Source organism: Budorcas taxicolor, chromosome 11, assembly GCF_023091745.1.
Source record: "Budorcas taxicolor isolate Tak-1 chromosome 11, Takin1.1, whole genome shotgun sequence".
Lineage (NCBI taxonomy): Eukaryota > Metazoa > Chordata > Mammalia > Artiodactyla > Bovidae > Budorcas > Budorcas taxicolor.
The window spans coordinates 160,235,400-160,262,546 of NC_068920.1; the positions used below are offsets into that span (position 1 = coordinate 160,235,400).

At 46.9% G+C, this 27,147-nt stretch overlaps 1 protein-coding gene across 2 annotated transcripts in view; it reads left to right on the forward strand.

The window, feature by feature from the left end:
* Positions 1-27,147, forward strand: part of ABL1 (ABL proto-oncogene 1, non-receptor tyrosine kinase) — a 138,907-nt gene that overhangs the window by 93,285 nt on the left and 18,475 nt on the right. For both annotated transcript variants that reach the window (XM_052649675.1, XM_052649676.1), the window contains exons 2-4: positions 10,702-10,875; positions 11,423-11,718; positions 19,273-19,545. In XM_052649675.1, coding sequence (XP_052505635.1) covers positions 10,702-10,875; positions 11,423-11,718; positions 19,273-19,545 — 743 coding nt within the window. The remainder of the gene's footprint in view (positions 1-10,701; positions 10,876-11,422; positions 11,719-19,272; positions 19,546-27,147) is intronic.

Below are 27,147 nucleotides of genomic sequence, written 5' to 3' on the forward strand. Positions count from 1 at the left end.
AAAACAATTTGTTTCCAAGTTTGCTTTGATGCCTATAATTAATACTTCCTGTCCTTGGTTTTAAGGAAGAGTATCTTCTCTTCCTCTGACCCTGTCTTACTCCCATGGTGAATATTTTAATTGTGAAAGAAAAATCCTGTTGGCAGGAAGAGATGCCATAGTTGGCATCTTATTTCTCATCTCTAGAGATGCATTTCCACAGCTCCAAACATGTGAAAACTGAAAATTTCATACTACTTATTACCTTATTGTAAAATCAGGCCACAATTTTATCAGTGTAATCACTGATCTGAAATAAAAACAGGAAAAATTATTGATGGATAGGTTTTAAAAATGCGTAACATTGTACAGGATGGTGACTGTAGTTGATGATGCTATATTGTGTATTTGAACATGACTTAGAGAGTAGATCTACATTCTCCTCACAAGAAAAGTCATTTGTAACTGATGGATGTTAACTAGACTCCCTGTGGTAATCATTTCATAAAATGTGCACATATCAACTCATTTGTTTGTTGTACACCTTAAATTTAGACAATGAGGTATGTCAATTCCATCTCAATAAAACTGGAAAAAATAAAACCAGAAGTATATGGAACCAAGAGCCAAAGATCAGATGAGACATTGAAAGAATTTAACTTTTCCTCTGTAATGGTGATCTGGCACCGAGAGTGCAGAATCCTAACCACTGGACCACCAGGGAATTTTCGTGTTGTTTACTTTTTTTTTAGTGGAAAAATTTTAAACCTGTAACTAAAGCAGACAGCATAGTGAAGTCCCTTGTACTCCTGTCCGTCTTTAATAGTTATCACTTATGGTCAGTCTTGTTTCTTGCCTAGTGAAGTTCCAAAGCCGTTTGGAAAAATAGCTTGTTAGCTGCTGACTTTTGAGAGACTTAACTTTGTCCTCAGATACTGACGGTTGTTATTCTCTGAAATTGGCTTTCGAATGCTCCTGTCTTAATCCACACCTTCGATGCTTTGTTATGTACTGTGTTAGGTGGTGGTGATAGAGCAGACAGACAGAAGGAGGAGGAGGTACAGACTAGGAGACAAAGGCAAGAAGACAAGTTGAGACAGGAGAGGCGGAAGCCAAAGATGAGAGCGAAGGAGGGGGTTAGGGCTAGGACAGGGGCAGAGGGAGGGCGGGGGAGGGGAACAAGAGAGGCCCGAGTGGAGAAGGAAAAGAAAGAGCCAGATCACGAGAGAGCAATGCTGAGACTGAGTGAGACTGAGAGACAGGTAGCCGATGGAGGGATTCCTGGAGAGAGAGCACGTGAGGCGCTTCTCATCTGCTTCCATTTCCTGCACTCTCAAGTACGCTCATAATAGAGGCTACTCAATGGGTTGTGGGGATTTCATGCAGATAAAGTGCTTGGCACAGTGCTGGCACTCAGCAGGGATCAATAAGTACTAGCTGTTGTTCCCTTACATTCAGTTGCATAAACTTCAGCCTTATTACTCTTAAATTCTACCTAATCCCTATCAGTCTTATCAGTCCTCAAATTTAGCCAACAGCACTATACACTGAATACCTTAACCTTAAAATTTAACTTAAAGATGGGCCATGAATAAATAGAGTTGACCATTGCGTTTTGGAGACAAAATACCTTTATTGGGGTTACATTCGGTTACTCCAGTTTTTGTTGTTTGCTGTCCAGTCCCTAAGTCGAGTTCCACTCTGCAACCCCACAGACTGCAGCACACTAGGCTTCCCTCTTCTTCACTGTCTCCCGGAGTTAGCTCAGATTCATGTCCATTGACTCAGTGATGCCATCCAGCCACCTCATTCTCTGTCACCCTCTTCTCCTTTTGCCTTCAATCTTTCCAAGCATCAGGTCTTTTCCAATGAGTCGGCTCTTTGCATCCAGTGGCCAAAGTATTGGAGCTTCAGTATCAGTCCTTCCAGGGAATAGTTAGGGTTGATTTCCTTTAGGATTGACTCCAATTAAAGTTATTCCAATAGTAATGCCCGATGAGACGACGTTCTAGGGAAATTGCCTTCCATTGGGCAGCCTCTTCACTTCACTTGGGTCTAAGTGACCCAGGAGCCTTGATGATGCTCTAACAGAAAACAGGAAATGTGGAATGAGGGCTTACATACCCTCCCAAGCCTGGCAGGCAGAGGGGGAGGCTTTCAGTCTGTTGCAAATGGCCTGTGACAGAATAAAAAGGCTTTTAAGGTTAGTGGGCTCACTGTGGCCACTTTGACTCTGGGCCAGTCCTAACCCTTTCTTCCCTCACAAACAAGAAGTCTGTGGAGGCATCTCGGCCTGTTAGGAGACAGTAATGAATCCTGTTTCTTTTGAAAGCACGGAGAAAGGTACTTTAATGCTACACCTTGTTTTAGGTTCTTGGCTGTGGTGTACATTCCGTTTAAAAAGTTAATGTATTTCCTAAATCTTGCTAAGTTTTCCTGGTTGGGTTGCATTTGCTTCTCATCTTTCCCATCTGCCACTTCTGCTGTTCTTACTTAAGGTTGACAGGTCATTAAGGTGCACTCTTCAGTTGTGACAAATGCAGGATTTTCTTACAACTGAGTTCATTCTAAGAAACCCTGAGCAGGGCTGAGTCATATATTGTATTAGGCAGGGAAACTGAAGACTGTGAGAAGAACGCTCCATCTCTGCCCCAGAGGAATTTACATTATTGTGGTAACAATAATAAGAGAAGGGATGATTACCCTTTGTTGCGGTGCCCTGGTGCCAGGCTCCATGCCCCCATCGGTGCGGAGAACGTCTCCACCAGCAAGTATGCCTTGACCCCGCCTGACGGCCCAACTCGGTTTTGAAGCCATTGTGCAGTTGAGAAAATGAGGCTCAGAAATTAATATCTTAAAGACATGGTGGGCTGTGATTTGAACAAGCCTTGTCCACCCTGGAGCCCAGGCTTAGTGTCCCACGAGGGACATGGGGGCAGATTCCTCACGGCGCCCTTGACGGACAGCAGGTCCTTCCCGAGTGTGAGGCGAACCGGAAGTAATCAACCAGGGGTGAGGGGTGGGGGGGCAGAAGGACCAGTCAGAGGTTTCCTGGAGATGGTGCGGCGGGAGGATGAGGAGGGGCTAGGCATTCCAGGGGGAGTGACTGGCCCTGGTCAAGGTGCTCACCGCTGAGGCAGCAGTGGGGAACCCACAGGGGCATATGGGAGGAGGCTGAATGAAGAGCAAGCGTCCTGCGGGGGAGATGGAACTTCTGGAGCTTGGGCTCCTCCCGCAGAGGTGGCGGCAGCAACAGCCCCCGCCGGTGTCTGGGGGAACAGTGTCTCCTACATTGTCGGGCCAACTGCCAGCTTCCCCGTGAGGCACAGGATAGCCCTGTTCTTCACATCGCCTCAGCTGACCGCGCCAGTAAACGTGACCGAGGCCCACAGGTAGGGCCACCTCCCAAGCTTTCTCTTCGGCTTCTCGGCCGGCGGCCATCTTGGTGGATTTTAACAGAAGAGCGACTTGGGTCAGACCTGCATTTTTTTAGGAAGACCGCTCTGGTGGCAGTGCGGAGGTGGAACGAGGGGTCAGATCAAAGCTGGGAACCAGTCGAGAGTGTGGAAAGTACAGGCTTGCTGAGAGATTTGGGAGGAAAAGTGGCCAGGCTGTGGGCGTGCGCTGACTGGGTTGAGAGGGAGAGGGGTGTGAATGTTGGGTTCAGAATGACGTGAAGGTAGTAAAGTCTTTTATGTCGGTCCTTGTACTCCATTTTTAGTCATCGTAGACTTCATTGACAGTAGATTCTTAGAAAGTGACACGAAATTCGTTTGTTTTGTTTTCACTTTCTGGTTGAGCGAAGGGGGACCAGGGGACTGTGTATCTTCAGAAGAGTTAGTATCCGAACTGCCTATCTAGACAGAGGTTAGGGTGGAGAATTCTGTTTTCTAAAATTGAGTGCCTAGGAGTATCACAATATAAAAAGGTTCTCAGCGATAGTTACACCTTGGGCCAATTTAAGTAACTTGTTAAGAAACTTTTTTTATTTTTTAAAGGGGATTTCTCTGGAAGCCCATCTAATTTATTGCCTATAACACCCCTAAATGGGAAGTAATGGAAAGAAAATTATTAGTTCTTTTTACTTAAAAAGAAAGAAACTTGCATCTGGACTTCACAGGAACTTACAGCGACCCTCTTTCTAGGCCTGCCTCTGTCGGGTTGCTGGGTTCTGCTGAACTATGTCAGTAGACATGAACCTGCAAGGCCCTTGGGGTCTGGGATGACATTCAGAGGCTCCATGTCCTTGGATAGAACAATATTTAAGACTTTATTTCACTAAGTGCTAACTGAAAATTAGTGTTTTATCTTTTTCTTTTTACAAATGTATATATAACAAATCACAGTAATATTAGCAGTGCTTGTGACTTTGCCAGCAGTAGAACTCAGATATTTTCATATCATATAACAATTGTGATTATTGCCTAAATTCATCACTACTTTGAAAGGACAGCTACTGCTGGAGCTTGCAACTTAATGTGTTAATAAAGGAGCATATATTTAATGCATAGTAAAGAAACACTGTATTACAGATTACTTTCAAAAGATACTTTGAGGACTGTTTCAGTACCGTTGTTCTCTGCATTGCTCCATGTTTATTTGATGTGTTTGCAGACTTTATTCTGAGGAGTTCCTGGGCATCACCAGAGGGCTCACAGCACAGCAGAGGTGAAGCCCCCTCCCTGAGTAGGCTTGATGTGTCAGGCTGACCTTGGGTCCCTGTGTTAATCAGGCTTCTCTTGCTGGGCATGCTCTCATTCAGAGTCTACTTCCTTCCTAACCCTGCTGAGTTCTCCCCACTTCACAACTCCTGGTAGTCCATGTCTGTGTCCTTAAAAATTAATCCACAGGACAGCGCTTGTCTTCTGTTAGACTTTTTGCTTTGAGGGTATGTACATTTCCCTGAACGGTTCTTTCTCCATCAAGGAGCAGAGGCCGTGTTCCTTGCATCCTTACCTCGTTGCCCTACCCTTGCTCCCCAGCAGCTGACACAGTGATTTGGGGGCGCTGGGAACATTGTGTTCAGAGTGTAAAGTTAATGCCAAGCCTTATTCAGCTGAACTTGTTTTTTAGGTTTAACTGCTCTGGGTGAGGGTGTAAATTACAAAATAAAGGACCATGTAGAATGTAGATAAAATGACTTTCATCGAGTTCAGATTGTGGGAAATCATCCTTTTCCTCTAGGCTCATATTATAAAAAGTTGTATCAGACTGTTATAAACTGACTTGAGAATAGTCTGAGCATGATCTCATCGGTTGGAACCGAGTGTGAAATAAAACACGAAGCCGTCCCTCTTTTTTGAAGGATCTGTTTTATAGATTTTTAAATTACAGAGATTCCTTGAACTGGAGGATCATATTGAAGGGCCCACAAAGGAAATAAGACTAAAGCGACCAGGATTTAAATAATGGAATGTGAGCAAAAGTAAAGGGGGTGTTTATCACGTGTGACCTGCCCCGTCCTCTCTCCCCTCCTCCCTTTCCCCTCTGCTCCCCACCCCCTCCACCCCACCCCCACCCCCCACCCCCACCCCCGGCAAAGAGCCACGAGGTGGACAGTAATGACTGCCACATAGCCTGGCTGTCTGACTCTTGCAGGATCACCAGCAAGAAGGTGGGAAGCTTTCCTGGAGGTGAAGCCTCCCTTTCCCTCCCCTTCACCCCCTCCTCACTTGTATCCCTCCCACCTCCTCCCCACCACTCCCATCCCCTCCCGCTTTGGGACTGAAGTACCCTGTTCCCCTCCTCCTTGGCAGTGGCAGCTTTAGCAGCAGCCCTTGAGAGTCTAGACCAGACATGCCATATGGGAGAATCTTTTGTAAACATTTTTGATCAGTGACTCACAACTTTTAAGAAAGGATTATTTTGTATAAAATGATCTTTAAAAAAGACCCAAGCGCTTTTCTTCGAATGCCGTCCAAGTAAGTTAATCACTCACAGCTCCAGTGAATTCTGCGGCACCATTCTTACAGACTTCTCAGTTTGTTGTCACATTGGAGCCATAACTTCGGAGCACGTTTAGATAGCACCATTCTTGGTGTTCAACTGGCTAATTAATGACTTTTCCTGAGTTTTGTGGGTGAGTGGAAACCTTTTCATGAAGGATATGGTAATAACAAAAAGATTTCCAATGAGGTGAGAGGCATTCTTGAAGAAGAAAATCTTAAATATTTTAAAGCTATGACTCAGGATGGCACAGAAAATGTTAAACTAACATTTTTAAGAAGAATAGATGCAAGGATTTCTTTATCCATTGGCAGAAGAGGGGAGCTATTTTGGGCATCGTTTTTTTAATGAATCCTTTGAGCTCCTTTAAGGGTCCATCCAGGGACTGGCAGGAAGTTCATGTATTAGTCAAGAAAGATTTAAGTACATTCTGCAACTTGGGCCTTGTAAGCTGTGATCATTTTTAAGGTTGACGAGCATCGTTCACTATGAAATGAAGCAAGGAACTTGGCATTTATTCGTCGTGAGTCAATTTTGACATCAGCCTGGATTGGGAATTGACTGGAAGGTTTTGGTGTTGGACTGTGGCTGCACTTCAGCGTCTCGATCCAGAGGCATGCATGAGCAATACTTCCCTTTGGGCTTTGGCCATTAATTTGTGGAATGGAGCAAGAACTGGAGAGGAAAATCGAGAGGCTGCCTTGGATTTCCTGACGTCCTGTTGAATCAAAAAGCAGTGGGAGGCCCTTTCCTTCCTGACAGAGAGGCCTCATCCCCTCACATGAAGTTCTCAGCATCTGTCTCCATGTGAGGGACAGTCCCCCTTTAATAATCCACACTTTAAATCGATAGTCACCCCTGGGCTGGTGTCTGTGTTCTGCCCATTCCAGGTGTTTTCCAGGCCACTTCCCCCGATTATGTAACTTTGATCAAATCCAGATGCTGCAGAATGTTTGATAGAAGAGGTCAGATGGCCTTTGAGAAGAAAGGCATTTCTGTATTCATGACTCTGGTTTAATTTCCTGTATACCCTGGTCTGCCAGAGTCATGTGCTCACGCCCACGAGGTTGGGATCCTGCAGGGAAAGGCACATGGACTTTTTCAGGACAGAGAGAGAAGAGTCCATCCTCCCCCTGTGTACTTTTTCATGTTAGATGATCAATTATATAAGTGTCAGCTGGCTTCTTCATGACCGTTTTTCTATTCTTGTAATTGTTCTCTGGTTATAGAAACAATTCACATTCATGATGAGAAGTATGCCAGGATATAGAAAAGAAAAAAGAAAACTTAAAATGTTTGTAGCCCACCACCCTGTGTTAAACTACTGTTAATGGTACTGTTGACAACTACCATGCATTAACTACTATTCACATTTTGGTGTATAGTTCCTTCTGGACTTTTTTCAATTTTTATAGAATTATGGATTGTTATAGTATGTTTCCAAGTTGCTAGATACGTTTTTCCAAAAATATTTTGAATGACATTATGGCTATATTCTATTTTATGGATGGACGACAAACTAACCTATCTTGAATGGATAAATATTTTGTGCTTTTCCTTTTTGGTGCTGTTATTTTAAAAATCAGTACATGTAAATCATTGGAGAAGGAAATGGCAACCCAATCCAGTATTTTTGCCTGGAAAATTCCATGGACAGAGGTGCCTTACGGGCTGCAGTCGGTGGGGTCTCAGAGAGTCAACACAGCTGAGTGACTGAGCATATACAAATCATTGTTTGGGTCTCCTGGGATAAATTCCTCGAGGTGTATCTAAGGTGATGGAACTCCTCGAAGACTCAGTTCAGCTCCTGTTTCCAGTTTTTCTCCTAAAATGTTCCAGCAGTGTCTACATCAACTACTAGCATTGTATGAGAATGCCCATTGCATTGAAGTTTTACAGTTAGCCTCAAGAAAATGTCCCTGCCCAACTTGACAGAGAATTTGCCTTTCTTTGATTACAAGAAAGGTAAACATGCTTTCCTTGTTTAGTAGTAATTTAAATTTTCTGTGCATTGCTTATTCATAGTTTTGGTTTAGTGGGAGTGTGTATGTTAGTCACGCAGTCACTTCCGACTCTTTGTGACCCCATGGACTGCGGGCAGCTCACCAGGCTCCTCTGTCCATGGAATTCTCCAGGCAAGAATACTGGAGTAGGTTGCCGTTTCCTTCTCCATTTTTCAATGGAGGAGGGTTTTATCTTTTCCCTTTCAATTTTCAAGAGTTCTTTTATGTTAAGGTTCCTTTGCCTAATAAGTCTGCTTAATATAACGACGATAGACACTCTTTCGACTTAGTTTCACTTAACTGACTCTCTGCAGCGCGGAACAGCCTGGCTCCCTTCATAACACACGCCTCTCTGGTGCCCACAGAGTCGAGCAGCCGCTCCTCTGCCACATTCTGCTCCCACCCTCTGAGTCACAAGCACACCCAGAGCCACTTGTGTTTCTTCCCACATCCCTTTTTTTCAGATAGTCTGGTTTTATTACTCGGTTCATATGAAACCAGTGAAATCCAAATGTGAAGAGATTTGTCTATGAAAATTTAGGTCAGTGCTTTAGAGAGACTCTATAAATGCAGGTGTCTTTTAAAAAAATTGTTTCAGGACTAGGTGTGAGTGACACAACTGTGAACAGTTGGAAGGGATTGTACTGGGATTTTATAGCGAGTGGCCCACCCTCTTCCTCCACCTGCAGGAATTTAGAGCTGGAACTGAGATGAGGCATCATGGGTGGATGGTAAGACAGCATCCAACTCTAATCACACACCCACACTCAGGACAGTCCTCGGCCCTGTCGTCAAGACTAGCAAATCAGTGTACATTCAGGCGGGGCTAGAGGATCTCATGTTTTAATTTTCATGAATTCCCTGCTTGAACCAGCTTTTTTGGTTGATTGGTCAGCCTCTGGTCACGATGGCACTAGATATGCTTTTAGAGCTATGTATATTGTAAGTACTCAGAGAACAGGGCCTAACACATCTCACTAAGCCTTTTGCACATTCTAGGAAATGATAGTGTCACAAGACCTTCTTCCTTGAAATTCTCTTTGCCTTCATGATTCACAGGATGAAATACCAAGCGCAGTGGTGACGTAATTTGGGACTTACTCTTTAGAAAAACAATTCCTGAAGATTCACTGTGGTCAGTAATACAAAACTAGGGTAGAAAGGGCTTCTTATTTATGTTCTATTGGTTTATTTCAAAGAGATCGTTTAAGAGTGTTTGTTTCTGAAAGTTTTCCAGCTGTGTTTCTGGAAGGTTAGCCTAGTCTCTCAGATACTTTAGGTGCCTCTGGTGTGTCCTTTGAAGTGACTACTGGAAAATCATGCCCACCCCTGAGATGGGTGTCATTCCCCAAGAAAACATGTTTGGGAAAAACTTGTTTCCCATAAAAAAGGGAAAACCTGAAACAATTTGGTTTTCTTGCTTTTGTGTTTTGGCATAAAAATCAGAATTTCCCACTTTCCTCCTTTTTAAAAGTTTGATTTCTTACTGTAGTGTCCTTAAATGAGCATTCGGATTTCACCCCATAATATTCTACAACTGTAAAGATCTACTTGGAGTAGATTTGCTGCCTTGAAAGAACCTGTGGAGAGTTTGAACAGAGTTCGAAGAAAAAAAAAATCGAAGAAACTTCAGGAAAAAATTCTGAACTGTGTTTAACCCCTTAGTGGGTAATAATCCCACATTCCTAACATAAAAGATGTTGATTTTCAACTTTTAGAATATACTTTGGTGATGGCACCCCACTCCAGTACTCTTAGCCTGGAAAATCCCATGGACAGAGGAGCCTGGTAGGTTGCAGTCCATGGGGTCGCAAAGAGTAGGACACGACTGAGCGACTTCGCTTTCACTTCACTTTCATGCATTGGAGAAGGAAATGGCAACCCACTCCAGTGTTCTTGCCTGGAGAACCCCTGGTGGGCTGCCATCTATGGGCTCACACAGAGTGGGACACGACTGAAGTGACTTAGCAGCAGCATAGACAAAAATGGAAGACTTTGTTATGACAAAATAGAAGAACAGAACTTATTACAGAAAGGAAAAGAAAATGAAAAGAAGGCCTACTTGGAGCATGTACGTGGGGAAGCAGGGGTAGGTAGACGGAAGGGTGGGAAGTTAATGCCCTTATCTCGTGAGGTAAACCATTGAGAGATGCTGACTCGAGCAGGGAGAACAGGCAGTTAAAGTGGAAGTCTCTTACTGAAAATAGAAAGGTAAGTAGTTGAGCCTGGTGTGGGAGAGGGAAGGGCAGTTGTAATGATAGGATAGCTTGTGTTTAGAGAGATGGAGGTGATCACCAAAATAAGGCAACTGTTACCTCTGGGTAACAGAAGAGTGGGATGGAAAATGTTTGTCCTTCATTATAAGCCCCTCAACGCTATTTGATTTTTAAATTATGTATGTATGTTAACATTCGTACATTTAGAAACATTTTAAAGCAAGAAGCTTTTGCTCCGTATTATAACATAAATTAGCAATGGCAAAGAGGTGTTTGGGTGGACCGTCTCTTTCTCATATAATTCATTTTGAGTTAAAGAACTTAAAGTTTAAACCGTTTGGCAACAGTAAGTAGTTACCTCTCAGGAATGTAAATGCTTAGGGTTTTTCACAAGATTTGGAAATGGAAGAGTCTCATTTTTTAACCCCCTTTTTTATTAGTAAGTAGTATGTACACATGTTAAGAAGTAAAAGTAAACCAGGAACGTATAATGTTGGAAACACAGATTTTGCTCCTGAGAATGAAACTTTTTTCCATTTCTTCTCTTTCTCTTCCAGAAGCCCTTCAGAGGCCAGTAGCATCTGACTTTGAGCCCCAAGGTCTGAGCGAAGCAGCTCGTTGGAACTCTAAGGAAAACCTTCTTGCTGGACCCAGTGAAAATGACCCCAACCTTTTCGTTGCACTGTATGACTTTGTGGCCAGTGGGGATAACACTTTAAGCATAACTAAAGGTAAAGGAGCTGTGGGCAGCTGCTGCTGGTTGCAGGAGACAGAGATGGGGAAATGTGGCTTGACTGGCCCCACCTGTGCTTGTTGAAAGAGCGGTTTGGAGTGCAGAGAGAGCCAGAAAAACTAGGAGCATCTTTATGAGAGTCATTTTTCCTTCAGGAGAAAAGTTCTTGAATAGTTCTTAGCAAAAGCAGAGCTTTCTGTATTTTGTATTGAAAAAGACATCTGGACCAAACACTGAAAACACTTTTTTTTTTTTTTAAGGAAAGGTATTTTTCTACAAAAAGCTTCCTTACATTAGAAACTAGGGCACTTGAATAATAGATTTATAAAAACTGTGCCTATGTATTTATCTACATATTCACTGTCAGCGGGAAACTGCATACTCATGCAGTTCTAAGTGCATCTATTTATGTGGACCTGCTAAAATGAAGTAGGTATTTAGGAATTTGGAGATTTTTTTTTTTTAGTAATCGCAGAAGAGTGAATGAGAATGAACGTGTTAGCTTTTAAACCTGACGAGTCCGGTTCGGGTTCTTTTCTTCTAAGGTGAAAAGCTCCGGGTCTTAGGCTACAATCACAATGGGGAGTGGTGTGAAGCCCAAACCAAAAATGGCCAAGGCTGGGTCCCAAGCAACTACATCACGCCGGTCAACAGCCTGGAGAAGCACTCCTGGTACCACGGGCCCGTGTCCCGCAACGCCGCCGAGTACCTTCTGAGCAGCGGGATCAACGGCAGCTTCTTGGTTCGGGAGAGCGAGAGTAGTCCTGGGCAGAGGTCCATCTCACTGAGATACGAAGGAAGGGTGTACCACTACCGCATCAACACTGCTTCTGATGGCAAGGTAGGCGGCCCTAGGCAGGGGTACCGATGGGCCGGGATGGGGGCCAGAGAACCAGCTGCTGGGCTGCTAAGTTCTTGCAGCAAAGCAAGAAGATGTTTGAAACAGCAGGCATCATCCCACTAACCTGGTCAAAGACCCTCTGTGGAGAAGCAGTCTTGTGCAGTTAGAGGTCCGCAGCGTGATGGTCTTTCATTGTCCTCCTGGAGTGGTATGGTCAGCAGTTTCATAAGACAGGTGGACTGTTGGGTTGTGGACATACTTCTTACATTAAGACTCTCCCTTCTTAGAAAATCTCTTGTTATAGTAGTTTATCCTTAGTGAGAATTCGCACAATGGATGGTTATTTTTAAAGTGAAAGATCACCTTAATAGTACCTCTCCAAAACAAGTGTGGTACGTGGCCTTCTTCCTGTCGATAAAATCACGTGTGTATGTAATATTTTTAAATAAAGATGGGATCACATTATACCTATATATTTCCAAACCTGAGCTGTAGTTTTGTAAAGGAGTTGATACACATGGTTTCTTGATCTTCCCATAAACAGTCATTAAGAGTCCGTGAAGGGAAAGGAGAAATTTACATTTACTGAGTTCCTACTATTCTTTTAAACCTCACCTTAGTCCTCAGGACAGATAGTGCTTTTATCTGCATTTTTGCACTAAGGAAATGAAAGTTTGAAAGTGAGAGTCACTTAGTTGTGTCTGACTCTGCGACCCCAAGGACTAGACAGTCCTTGAAATTCTCCAGGCCAGAATACTGGCATGGGTAGCCTTTCCCTTCTCCAGGGGAGCTTCCCAATCCAGGGATTGAACGCAGGTCTCCTGCATTACAGGCAGATTCTTTATCAGCTGAGCCACAAGGGAAGCCCAGGAATATTGAAGTGGGTAACCTATCCCTTCTCCAGCTGATCTTCCTAACCCAGGAATTGAACTGGGGTCTCCTGCATTATAGGCGGATTCTTTACCAACTGAACTGTCAGGGAAGCCCCCAGTGAAGGTTTAGAGGGATAAAATTTCTTTATTGAAGATCACATAGTGAGTCATCAATGGAACCAGGCTCAGATTCCACTGTCTGCTTCATGCTGTCATCGAGGGTATAGATAGGTGGATTGTCGGCATGGGTCCAGATGGTGTATGTATTTTTTAATAACATGTATTGCGTGCATATGGTTTAAAAAAAAAAAAAAGAAAATCAATTGCCATGAAACATAATTCTGTCCCCTAATTCAGTTCCCCTGCCCAGAGGCAACCACTGTGACCAGTTTCTCCCATAGTTCCTCTGTGTATACTTGTTTATACTTTTTAAGAAACACAAGTGATACATAATCTACACTGTTCCGCATCTTGCTTTTCCAATCTAATAATATATTTTGGAGATTGTCTTATGGCAGCACATTCAGAGCTGCCTCATTCTTCTTAATGACTACATAGTATGGATTTTTTTAAGCAGTTCCCTATTGGCCAATTTTTGGGCCGTTTCCAGTCTTTTGCTATTATAATGCCATTATGAGGTGGATTTCAAGCCTTTTAAAAAAAATCTTGGCCCACTGTATAAAAAAAAAAAGAGCTTTACACCACCATCCCATATATACAGTAGTAACAGAAGGTTCAGGAAACCCTACTCATTACTCTTACTGTATGTAATGCACTCTGATATTTTGTATACCATTCTGTTCTGTTTCATTGAAAAACATTCTGGGCATAATCCACTAAATTTATTCCCTAGACCCCACTGGTAGGTCATGACCAGCATTTTGAAATTACACTGCACATACTTCTTTGTGTACAGTCCAAGTTATGCAAGATAAGTTGCTAGAACTGATTGAAGGTTAAACATATCTAAAACCCAGAGTGCGACCTCATCAGCATGCTTTGCAGATGGTGCCAGATTACTTTCTTTAGGAATTGTGCAGATGTGTTTTCTCATCAGCAGTGTTGTGAGAGTGTGTTCCCTTTCCCCTCCTTAGCAGTCTGTTCTCAGACTTGCAAAAACCTATCACTGACTGGTAAAGATGATATCTCATTATATTTACTATACTGTGCTTCCTAAATTAATCTTTTCTTATACGTTTGAAGTATACCAAATTTACATTTGTATTTAGGTATATTCTCTTTCATTGGTCTGTCTCTTCATATACCAAGACCAGACTTTTTAATTGTACAACTTTAAAATATATTTTAATATCTGGTAGGGCTAGTCCTTTTTTTTTTGGCCAAACCTCGGTGGCAAGCAGGGATCTTAATTCCCTGACCAGGGATCAAACCCATGCCCCCTGCATTGGAAAGCAGAGTCTTAACCACTGGACCAACCAGGGAAGTTCCTAGTCCCCTTTTCTTAATCTTGCTAGCATTTTCGTGGCTATTCTAACACATTCATTTGTACCATATAGACGCACAGTACATGTCTTTTCTCAGTGTTCTCATCTGACGTTTTTCTGATCCTTTCCGTCACTGCCCATGTCTTTACACCAGCACCAGAGTCTGTCTGTACGACAAACAGCATAGGCTGCTGTCAACGGGCGCCCAGAGTGCGGCCTCATCAGCATGCTTTGCAGGCCGTTGTTCTCAGCCCAGCTGTGGAGCCAGGTCCTTCCATTCTGCAGATATATTCCAGGGTGCTGGGCCCTCTGCAGCTTTGCCTTCAGGCCACAGGGGAGCCTTTTCAGTGAATTAGAACAGAGTGCACCACCCATGGCGGGGAGGTGATTTCCTGGAGCTGACAGCTTGCTTCCCATCTGTGCTGTTTACCCAGGGCGAGCCATGCTGCACCGCAGTAATCAGGCAAGGTCTGTACTGAACAGGATAATGGTTTCTTTTCCCTGGAGTTGTTTAATCAGCATCCTTGGAACAGATGCAGGGCAGGCATGATCTAGTTTGACAACTCATTAGCTGGGGGTTGGTCTGAAATATTGTTAAAGCGGGGGAGAGAGCAAGGCCTGCGTGGATACATGATCTGTAGCATTCATCTAACGAGGAAGCCCAGCTCACTGTCTGGAAGCTGGTGTGTGCCAGGTGGGTTCCTTTCATTCCAGATAGTCCACGGGGAGCTGACCAGGCAGTGTCCATTACTGGGCAGCTCATGAGTATGTCCTAGGTTTCTTGACCCCTCCTCCCCTCCTCTGCCCCGCCCCTAGCAAAGACTCTCCGTTCAGCTGTCCCAGCACCTGGAGACTTCTCAGCCCATGGGGTCATCAGGTCACACTCGAGGGGACTCTGTTGGGTGGGGTCGTATTCCTGGAATGAGTGGAACAGCCTCAAAGTCGGAGGGAGGGGGAGGTATTACAGCGGCACATGGGACAACGTGGCTCGGCACTGAAAAACGCAGCTCGCATAGCAGAGCTTTGATGCAATCCTTCTTGGATTTCGAAGGGGAAAATTTAAAGTTTGGTGGGAGGAATAGGCCAGGGTTGAATAAGTTTAATTCTTATTTTCAAATTAGCTAATCTTTAGGAAACAACTTAATTTTTAGAAGATTCTTCTCTCAGGCCCCAAAGGATTTCTTTCTTCCTCCACCCTCTTGGCTCTGGTTTCAGCAGCCCTTGTGGCTGGTCAGTCAGCCTCGGGCCCCAGAGCCCAGGACTCCGGGAGTCTCAGGCGAGCCTCTTGGAAGGGCCGTACCAAACAGCCATTGTTGTTTCCTGGGTGTCCTATGAGGTTTAACAATCTCCAGATACCCTGGGATTTGGTTTTTGTTCTTGATGCTTTCTTAAAGTCTGGAACCCTCTGCCAGCGGAATTAAAGGCTGCTGTTCCTCCTCCACCAGCCACCCCCGTCATTCTCCCGTTGTTTGGTTATTTGTGTCTCTATCTTTCTTACTTGGCGGGACGCCACTGCCAAGCCCCACAGCTCCTCACAGCCCTCAGTAAGTGTCTTTCCTGCCTTTCTTCAACGAGCCGCCCAGTTGGCGTTTATTTTCACGGGCTGCTGAAGTCACAGATTCGGGGTTGACAGGAGCAGAATCTGGGCCTAGCTTTAGCTTTAGAGGTGGCGTGACGGGGCACCACCTGTATCACCTCTCGTGTCTTTAAGACCTGCCCGCCCTGACACTGGCTCAGCAGGTGCAGGCACCTGGTGAAAAGCCTGCTGAACCAAGCTGACCTTCCCTAGTCCAGGAGACCAGGGGGAATTATTAGTGAGGACTGCCTTCCTGCTGGTGTTTGAGGAGCTTGGGAGTTGCTGGGCAGGTGTCACTTCTGGCCTCACAGCCTGTAAATAACACATCCGAGGTCGGACGCCAAGGTCTGAGGCAGCCAAAGGTTGCCCAAGTCCGATGAGCCCGTGAGCCTGGCTGTCAGGAGGAGAGCTGTTCCTGGTGAGTGTCTCTGACAGGCCCCATCTCTCGGGTCCCCGCATGATTAGGAAGACGTGCAGCCCTGGCTGAGCACCCAGAGTGTTTACGTAACTGGGCGCATAGCATGGTGACATGCCATTCATAATGCTCATTTCACTTTCTCCTGTACACATGCCATGAATTCCTGATGACGATTCCCCCAGTTCACTAAGCAACATGCCGCTCACAGAGCAGCCCTAATCAGAAGGAGGCCCCCAGACTTGACTCTTAGAAGATGGCTGTGCCGTACGTTGAAGGGAGAGCAGTGTCAATATTTAATAAGTGTCGGGATGTAAATTTTATGTTGAAAAATGAACTGAGTCTCAGGGTCTGTAAATTTAATTACTGAGAAGGATAAAGTTTGCCCAGTCAGTGAAACCTCCCATCATTCTGAAATCTCTTAACCAAGGAGCTTGAGAGGGACTCAGCTGAGACCAAGAACAAATTCTGCATAAACTAGGGCTTAGGGGAGCCATTAGCATTCTGTGCAACTTGATCCTCAGGTTGGAGAGCACCGCTTTCAAGCTGACGGGGCGAGACGGGAGCCCAGCAGGCAGAACAGGCTCTTCTTCTGCCTGTGCTGTGCACAGATTTCCAGGCTGGGAGGGTCACTCTGGTCCAAGGGGGATGCCTCCTTGGAATGGCTTTTCCCTCCTCTCATCACTCCTTGGTAGGAAAAGTGCCCACCAGCTGAGCAGCCAGAGAGAAAAGGACTTGGGGAGCTGGGGGTGGTCTGCAGCCTATAGTGGTGCAGTCAGACTTTTCCAGAAGAATGACAGGGGTTAGGAGCTCTCCCCACGTCCCCCACTCCGTCGTCTTTGTGAACGGCAGGTGCACTGGTGACTTAACACTGACTGGGGTGTCGTGTCATCAGTGTGCAGACATTAAACTGAGGGCAGTCTCAGCAGTGCCCTCCTCTGCCAGCCCCCGATCCTGCCTCATTCAGAGGGCCTGCGGGTGGCCCATGGCCTCTCCCTAGAGCGGTTCACTCATGGCTTGGTCCTCAGCGCTCTGAGGTGTGAAGGTGGGGCCTCCTCACCCTGACTGGTCCTTCCACCCAGAGGCGCCCTCTTCCTGAGGGACAAGCTCCCCAGGGCTGCAGAATCGTTCTGCATGGTTCTTGGGGTTAGAATTTTATTTTTAGTAGAATTGCTATAAAAAGAGTGCAGATTATAAACCTGTAAGCCAGAATCATTCCTGAATATTCATTGGAAGGACTGATGCTAAAGCTGAAACTCCAATACTTTGGCCACCTGATGCAAAGAACTGACTCATTTGAAAAGACCCTGATGCTGGGAAAGATTGAGGGCAAGAGGAGAAGGGGACGACAGAGGATGAGATGGTTGGGTGCATCACTGATTCGATGGACATGAGTTTGAGTAAACTCCAGGAGTTGGTGATGGACAGGGAAGCCTGGCGTGCTGCAGTCCATGGGGTCGAAAAGAGTTGGATATGACCGAGCGACTGAACTGAAATCACAATTTGCCACTGGCTTGCCTGATTTTTAAAAATTTGTCATCTTCCCAAGCAAAGAAAGATCTCTTATTAAGCACTCCGGTTTACCTCTTGAGAGCTATAGGTGGGATCTACTTATATATTTGTTGTTATTTCCTTCCTTTAAACTGTTTTTACTGCCTAAAATTGCAGACATGCAGAGAGTAACAAAGCCTTCTGTTGCCAACAGCCGAGGCCGCAGCCTTGTCATAGGTGTTCTGGGCTTTTTCTTCCTGTGTCTTTTTTTTTCTTAAGTAGGGAGTTAATACAGCTGCAGCTGACTGATCCTGTTCCTTCTGTCCCTCTTGCCTCAGGCATCACCACTGTCCCAAATCTGTATTCTTTCTTCCCACATCTTTGCAGTTTGGGCAAGGCTTACGAACACCTAGTCGTGATTTTAAAGATCCGTTCCACCTTGAGCAGTTGTCAGCTGCCCTCAGTAAGCTAGCAGAGTCACTTGTATGCCTGGATCCCGAGTGTTCTCTGTGAATTTTAATGTGAATTGGTTTTGGTAAGGAAATACCCCCTCACTGCATCATTGAACCAAAAAGAAGGAAGAAAGATAGCCGTGCTGTCCTCATGCTGCTGTCTGCCAGCCTCTGCCTTTGCCTTCCTCCCCTTTGCATGTTCAGATGAAGATGCCACATGGAGGGGTTCGCTGTGTGGGTGCTCACCTGCTGTCAGTCTCAATCTGAGACTGACGTGTATTTGTGTGTCTATCCCTTTTCCTTGCTTCCCTGTGCTGGAGGGGGCTGTGTGGCCTCTGTGTAGCCCTCCATGCCGCCACTCTGTCCTGAGAGCTGGCAGGGCATCCCACGTGGGCATGCCACGGGCATTTGCAAGTCTTGGCCTCTGGTGCTTCCTACTCAGCCCAAATCGAGGGAGTAGCAGTGAGGAGATTTATGTTTTATTTAGTGATTTTCACCTCTGATCACTGTTGTTGCTGTTCCGTTGTTAAGTCATGTCCAACTCTTTTGCAGCCCCATGGACTGTAGCCCTCCAGACTTCTCAGTCCATGGGATTCTCCAGGCAAGAAATACTGGAGTGGATTGCCATTTCCTCCTCCAGGGGATCTTCCCTACCCAGGGATCAAACCCACGTCTCCTCCATTGGCAGGCGGATTCTTTACCACTGAGCCATCAGGGAAGCCTGATCACTGTTTAGTTCTAGATAATTATATCATTATAAGTTTAGGGTAATAAACATAATTATTATAATTCATTTTCTTTTCTAATCAGCAAATACTAAGTTCTCATGTTTATTAATTTAACCAACAACATTTATTGAGTACCAGTTATGTGCTTGTATCTTTTTCTGGACACTGTGGCCGAAGGGCTCTATTCTCATGAAACTGGGATTCTGGTGGGTGGAGACAGACAGTAACCAAGCAGGTAGACCAGGAGTCATCAGCCTGAGGTAAGTACAGTGCGGAGAAGTAAGGCAGGTGATGAGAAGATGGGTGCTGAGCCGTGACTTTGCATTGGCCAGTCAGGGAATACTTCATGGGTGCTGCCAGTGTGCTCAGGCTGGTTACAGAGAACCAGACGTGGCGGTCAGGCAGGTGGAGGATTTCACAGAGAAACACAGCGTGAGTGATTTTCTCCACCCGGGGTCCTGTGTGGAAGGTGGTTCCTCTGAGGGGCTGCTGTGCATTAAGGCTCCGCAGACAGAGCGGGCCTCCTGAGTCGCTGGGTTCTGCTCGCTGGCTGAAGGCTGTCCCTGTCTCCTCAGCTCTACGTCTCCTCAGAGAGCCGCTTCAACACGTTGGCCGAGCTGGTCCATCACCACTCCACTGTGGCCGACGGGCTCATCACCACTCTCCACTACCCGGCCCCCAAGCGCAACAAGCCCACCGTCTACGGCGTGTCCCCCAACTACGACAAGTGGGAGATGGAGCGCACGGACATCACCATGAAGCACAAGCTGGGGGGCGGCCAGTACGGGGAGGTGTACGAAGGCGTGTGGAAGAAATACAGCCTGACGGTGGCCGTGAAGACCCTGAAGGTAAGCCCGGGACGTGCCCGGCGGGCCGTCCAGCGAGACCAGGCGCTCGAGGCGCCTCAGTTCCGGGGAGCCTGTTGTCCGCTGGGGCACAGCCACGCGCCCTCCGTCGCCTGCCTGCACGCCCAGCCCCAGGCCTGACTCCCCGGCACACGCCGTCTGGGTTTCTGTGAGCGGGTTGACTCATTCTCTTATTCTCCACGTGTTTCCACATATGCTGAGAGCTGAGAAGTGCTATGGGGATTTTTTTTGGTGTAAAACGATTAGTCATTTGAAGGAGTTTTTTCATTCTATGGCAAGGGTGTTTTAAAGCTGTGGCTTCCCGTTCAGTTTGTGTGGCATTTGAATCACTTCCTATTGAGTTAAGAGGGCGGGGGTGGGTGGGCAGGGAATCTCTTGAGTTTTGTAGGAGACAAAACCAAATCTGGGGGTTTTTTTTTTAGATGTGAGAGCAGATGCACCAGGTGTTTCTAGTAGGTTCCAGTTCTCTGTATCATGTGTCCAGACTCCTGGAAAGACGAGTGTGGGGCTGCCCCCACCAGGAGGCGTTAAGAAAACACGAGGGCTTCTTGCTAACTCAGATACTGTCTATTCTGTGCCCTTACCTGTGGCTTTCCCGCTCAGCTGATGCCTAGTGTTTTTCGTGTCCAGGCGGCTCTTAGAATGCCCAGGGAGGGAAGTTTTCATTTGCAGGCCTCCACCTCCTTAAAAGTGTGACCCACAGTTTCAGGTGTGGCGAGAGTGTCCCCTAGTGTTGACCTGTGTGGTTTTCACTTGTTTTAAATAAACTTCTGATTCCATTGAGCTGTGCCCAAAAATGGGAGAGAGGGGAGCTCCATTTTTCAGCTATTGGCAGAGAAGCAGAACTGAAACACCCACCCCTGGGGAAAACGAACCCGAGTGTGTACGTGCTTCTTTTCGAAGGTCGTTCGGGTGCATGTGGCCAGAACACCTGCCCTTTCGGGACCCAATTAATGCCCTGATGCTCTCACTCAAAGGCATGACAAAATAGAAGTTGTGGTTTCTGATTGCTGTGAAGTGACACTTTAGAGAAAAGATCCCATTCTTTAGTCCCAGAGACCAAAGGTGGCTTCCTGGCCTTCGTACTGAGCGCATCCCGTTAGCTTGGTCCTTGGATGCAGGATTGATACACGTGGTGGGGGGATGGCATGGATATTTTGAGGACTCCTGTATATTTTCCAGATAGTGAAGAATTTGGTAAATGCTTATCAAGTTTTAAAAATCCTCTCATTTGCCAGACCCTGAGCTTAACACTGGGATTGTAAAAAAGGAATTGGACAGAGTTCTTGGCCTCGGCCACGTCTAGGCAGTTAGAGTGGTCTGTTTGGAAGAAGGTAGTCTGAAAAGTGCAAGTGTTAGTCGCTCAGTCGTGTCCACTCTTTGCGACCCCACAGACTGTAGCCCACCAGGCTCCTCTGTCCATGGAGTTCTCCAGGCAGAAATACTTGAGTGGGCAGCCATTCCCATCTCCAGGGGATCTTCTTGACCCAGGGCTCGAACCCGGGTCTCCTGCACTGCCGGCAGACTCTTTACTGTTGAGCCACCAGGGAAGCCCTACTCGGTTGTCTAGTTAGTAGGAGAAATGGGTCGGTGTGCCACTCACTGCACCATGTGTGACGGAGGCTGTGATCGCGACAGGAGCTCGGAGCTGTAGCGCCACGTGGGGACGAGAGGAGGGATGGTTGAGCGCTGCTGGCCAGGGAGAGGGCAGGACGGACCCTAGCCAGCCACAGAGGAGGAACAGGGTGAGCGAGGGGACGGAGCTGGGAGAGGGAGGTAGAGGGCAGAGTGGACTCGGCAAGTCTCAGAGCCCTCGAGCCTGCCTGAGGAGCGTGGGTGCTATCCCGGAGGCAGTGGGGCACCCTGAAGGTTTTGATACACAGGAAGAAGGTGATTGGATTCACTGCTCCTGGGGCAGCCCTGTCAGCGGGCTTTGAATGAGCTCAACGGAGGCCTGGCGACGGCAGGGCGATGCGTGCTCCCACGTCCCCATGTGGCCACAGCTGCAGACCAGACCCCGGGAGACAAGGCCTTGGCTGGCTTGCAGAACTGGTCAAGGCCCAGGCGCTACCCACATGCTTGCTGGGATTTGCCAAAGCCAAACAAGAGGAAAGGCACAAATAGACAGCGGTCTGGGAGAGGCCTGTTCGAAAACTTGAGGAGGAGGTAGCAGTTGCACTTGGGGAAACCGTAGCCCGCTAGCTGTGCCGAGCCATTGTTTTCTGAATGACTGAAGAAGATGCTTCTAGAGGAGAGGCTCCCTGGAGCTCAGGGGGGTTTTATTCTACCCGTATATCACAATTAACTGGAAGTGGGTGCCTTCCAGAATGTACTTCTCTAATGATGTGTTATTAAGCTTTTTATACTTTTAATGATTTTCCCTAAGAGCCTTATTAACTTATGATCCCGCAGTTCATGAAAAAAAAATTACAGAATATAGTTGCATAGATTTCTGACTAGTCAGTCATTCCCAGCGGCAGCTAATTAGGGAAGGGGGAGTGTGTCATGTTCCAGAGGTGGACTAACCCAGTAATAAGGTCCTGAGCAATGGCTGAGTAAATGACCCCTGCTTCTAGCCCACTCTGCTCAGAAAGCATGTGCACAGTATGTTTCTCGCTTGTCAGATCAGCCTGGTGTCAGCATTTGGGGCGTTCATCTCCACTACAGACGTGGAGAGTTTGTGTGGGCTCTAAGTGGAAGTGGTGGCTGTCGTTTACTGATGCTCCCAACGTGCCTGGCAGAGTCTGAGTGCTTCATGCTCTGCATAGAACATCTCATGGAATCCTTCCAACCTGAAGAGAAGGCTGCTGATTACCCCGACCATTTTAGAGGTGAGAGACCTGAAGCAGGGGGAGGTTCTCTGACTGGCCTGGCGTGAGTTGCATGGCTGGCGGTGGCAGAGGCAGGGCATGAACCCAGACATCCTGCTGCAAAGCCCAGTCTTTCCAAAAATTGTTACGCAGCGTTCGTACACCATGACGAACACACAGAAACTACAGTTGCGCACCTTAAAAATCACCTTTCCCCAGCCCCACCCCCACCCCGTGCCCTTCCCCCACAGGCTGTGACCTGCCTTTCTCTTGAAGACACCTTGGGAAGTCCTCATGTTCTAGCCCAAGCTTTTGTCCGTTTAGCCAGTTCTCACTGAGGCCCTCTTTATCCTTCCTGTTTGGTATCGCAGGGCCCTCTGCAGACAGAACCAGACCCTCCTTAACCAGAGGGGGAGCAAGGCCCTGCTTTTAACCACCACTGTGTATTGATCCTCCAGGCAGCACTGGTCTCTTCCCTTTCAGGGAAAAAGGAAGACCAGAAGAGAGAAAAAGGGGACTGTAGTTTGACCCCTTTTCATACTGATATGGGGTTCTCAAGGCAAGAATACTGCAGTGGTTTGCCATTCCCTTCTCCAGTGGACCACATTCTGTCAGACCTCTCCACCATGACCCGCCCGTCTTGGGTGGCCCCACGGGCATGGCTTAGTTTCATTGAGTGGGAGAAATATCAATAACCTCAGATATGCAGATGACACCACCCTTATGGCAGAAAGTGAAGAGGAACTGAAAAGCCTCTTGATGAAAGTGAGAGAGGAGAGTGAAAAAGTTGGCTTAAAGCTCAACATTCAGAAAATGAAGATCATGGCATCTGGTCCCATCACTTCATGGGAAGTAGATGGGGAAACAGTGGAAACAGTGTCAGACTTTATTTGGGGGGGCTCCCAAATCACTGCAGATGGTGACTGCAGCCATGAAATTAAAAGACGCTTACTCCTTGGAAGGAAAGTTATGACCAACCTAGATAGCATATTGAAAAGCAGAGACATTACTTTGCCAACAAAGGTCTGTCTAGTCAAGGCTATGGTTTTTCCAGTGGTCATGTATGGATGTGAGAGTTGGACTGTGAAGAAAGCTGAGCGCAGAAGAATTGATGCTTTTGAACTGTGGTGTTGGAGAAGACTCTTGAGAGTCCCTTGGACTGCAAGGAGATCCAACCAGTCCATTCTGAAGGAGATCAACCCTGGGATTTCTTTGGAAGGAATGATGCTAAGGCTGAAAATCCAATACTTTGGCCACCTCATGAGAAGAGTTGACTCATTGGAAAAGACACTGATGCTGGGAGGGATTGGGGGCAGGAGGAGAAGGGGACGACCGAGGATGAGATGGCTGGATGGCATCACGGACTCGATGGACGTGAGTCTGAGTGAACTCCGGAAGTTAGTGATGAACAGGGAGGCCTGGAGTGCTGCGATTCACGGGGTCGCAAAGAGTCGGAGCGACCGAACGGCTGAGCGACTGAACTGAACTGAGGTTGACCCCTGTGGTGGGAAACTGGAATTACAGCAAAGGCCTCCTCATGGGGAACGTTTAGTTTGAATTTTGACAGTCTTGAGCTGTCTAGTAAAAGTTTGTACATCAGTCATCTTTGTATAAACAGTTGTGTAAGTAATAAAATTTGGAAAAGTCTGCCATTGATCTAATTGTGTTAATATTGACTCATAAGCTAGCTGACAAATTTACTGTTAAAATAGTGGAAAATAGCACTGTTGAAAAAAGTTGGAGCTTAGCCCCGTCTTCAGCTGCTGACCTGTTTTTCCAGTAGGTGATACATATACATAGTTCCCTCCACCCTTGAGTGTCATGTCCTTCCGGAAATAGTCCACACGTGTGTTCTCTTTTTAACCATGTGGTAGCCTGCTACAGATACAGCTCTGAACCTTCTGTTGCTGTATCTTGGCAGTTCCTCCTTGACAGTACTCGGAAGGTGGCCTTGGTTTTGGTCGATATTTTAGTATCTTACTAGCCTTCCGTAGACATGCGTCTTCTCTCCTCTCCTTTGCTGTTACACGTAGGGTACAGGGACTCTCCGTGTTTGCACATGTGGGAGACTGAGCTGGTAGGTCAGTTCCTCTGAGAAGAAACTGCTGGATCCACGTGCTCGTACCAGTGCGCACTCGAGCGCCCGTGTGGAGGAGGTGCCCGTTTTCCACACCTGCGCTGACACAGTATGTGTTCGGTTTGGGTTTTGCATTTGTTACTCCCCCGGCCCACCCCCAGGAAGCTGATCTTACTGGAGAGCTCCAGTCACAAGCAGACAAGGGAAGGCCCCAGGACACCAGGAACCCTCCGCGGTCGCTCTGGCTTCGTGAGGAGCCATGTGCTGGGGAGAGGGGCTGCTGCCCTGTCACGTGGGTTCCCTCTGGCCATGGAGCTCAACACGGCTACACTACTGAGGACCAGAGTCTGGGGTTCCTCTCCGAGATCGTCCCTTATGGACTTTTCACTTGCGCTTTAAGCCCCCCACCTGATTTGTGAACCAGCCGCCTTCCTCACTCTAGCTCAGAACCTCCCCTGTCTCTCCCGCGTGTTGATCCTGGTCGAGCTGATGGTGCGGGGTGGCACTTCAGTGTGCTTGTAACTGCATTCCTCTGACGTTGGGTAAACACGAAACGTGGAAGCTGACCTACCTTAGACACGAGCCCAGCCCGGCCAAGAGAGAGGTCTGGAGAGGACTGAGAGCTGGGCTGGACTTAAAAATGGTGTTCTCTCCTGTGCCATAGAGTTCCTGCTTTTGGGGATGAGGCCAGTGAGCAAAAAGGATGAAGCTACCTGTGACATGTTGAGTCTGAGAGAATGTGAAAAAGACCCCAAAACCAATGTTAAGTAAAGAACCAGCCTGTCTTCCATACAAGCAGTATGTTTAGCCTGCTTCTCAGGAATAGAGATCAGCTGTCTTAATAATAGTGACAGTGAATCCCCCAGAGTGGTGATGACCGTGTTCTGAGTGCTGCCCTTGGCGCTGTGTACGAGCCAGGTAATGCTCTTCTTTCCGTTCGGTAGGCAAGACGACAAGTCCAGCGACACTGTTGCCTGTCACGTAGGTGACTGACCACGGTGACACAGCAGCAGAGCTCGGTGGGGATACCTCACGAGCATCCTCTTAACCACTGGGCCAGCCACAGCTTTCGTCCACATCCAGTCAGGCCTCGTGAAGAGAGGCCAGGGGACCCATCTCCCTCCTTGACAGACAGGACTGAAATTCACAGCCTTTACTCACAGTGTGGACTTCGCCCTAATCATTCAGAATTCCTTTTATTTTACTATGTAAATGGAAGAAACCTCTTCAAAAAGGTGATGGAGATTTTTAAAATGAAAGGACTATAACAGGATAGCATCAGGGATATTTCCAGTTTAACACAGCTACCAATGTAGGATGCTGTTAGTAGTTTAAGTTAAAAATTGAACCAGGCCTGCTTCCAGCAGGGGGAGACAAGTTCACACAAGATTGTCCTGAAAGACAAAAAACAAGGAGTTATTTATACTGTCCACATGCCGTGTGTGTGTCTGCATGTGTGTGTGTGAGTGGAGTGAATGAGAGGAGAGAGAGAAGGATGCCTTTGAAAGCCGAAGAGTTCCTTTGCACGTCCACGCCCCTCAAGACCTGGAACGTGGTTCTTGTAGAAGAGTCAGTAGCTACAAGAGCAGTATTACTTCGGAAATGATCTCACTCTGCGTGGTTCGTTAGGGGGCCTTTACGCCTACAAGCCTTCATTCGAGGGCTGCTTATTGAACGTACTGTTGGCTGAGCAGGAGTCGTACAGGCCCTGGTCCTTCCCGTGAGTGGCATTGAGTCCGGTGGTTCCAGCAGGCACTTGCCCCCCAGCCATCCGTAGTAGTGTGTCACCCTGGTAGATCAGAGCCCACCGCCCCAGAGACAGTGTGGTCCTGCAATGCAGGAGACCTGGGTTTGATCCTTAGGTTGGGAAGATCCCCTGGAGAAAGGAAAGGCCACCCACTCCAGTATCCTGACCTGCAGAATTCCATGGACCGTGTAGTCCATGGGGTCTCAAAGAGTGGGACATGACTGAGCAGCTTTCACTTTCACCCTGGTAGATCAGAGCCCACCACGCCAGAGACAGTGTGGTCTGCTCAGCGTGCTCAGGACAGAGAGGACTTGAAGAATTAAACAGCCAGGAAGGTGGTGGCAGGGGTGTGTTCTTTTCCCACCCATGCAGCATGACACAGACACCACCCAGGATGTTTAACTGACCTTAGAATGGCTCACCTTTTTTAAAAAAAAACAACTTTCTTTCTTTCTTTTTGGCTTTGCTGGGTCTTTGTCGCTGCATGGCTTTTCCCTAGCTGTGGTGAGTGGGGCCGCCACTCTGGAATTGCGGTCCGTGGGCTTCTCGGTGCAGTGGCTTCTCTTTTTGCAGAGCACAGACTCCAGAGCACGCAGGTTTCCGTAGTCGCAGCACGTGGGCTCAGTAGATGCTTAAAAAAATCTGCAAACAACTAAACACTGGAGAGAGTGTGGAGCAAAGAGAACCTTCTTGCTCTGTTGGTGGGAATGTAAATTGATACTATGGAGAACAGTATGGAGATTTCTTTAAAAATTAGGAATTAATTGTGGCTCATGGGCTTAGTTGCTCTGCAAGGCGTGTGAAATCTTCCCAAACCAGGGATGGAACTCGGGCCTCTCGCATTGTTTGGTAGATTCTTTTCTTTTTTAAATTTATCTAATTTTAATTGGGGGATAATTGCTTAACAGGGTTGTATTGGTTTCTGCCATACAGCGACATGAATCTGCCAT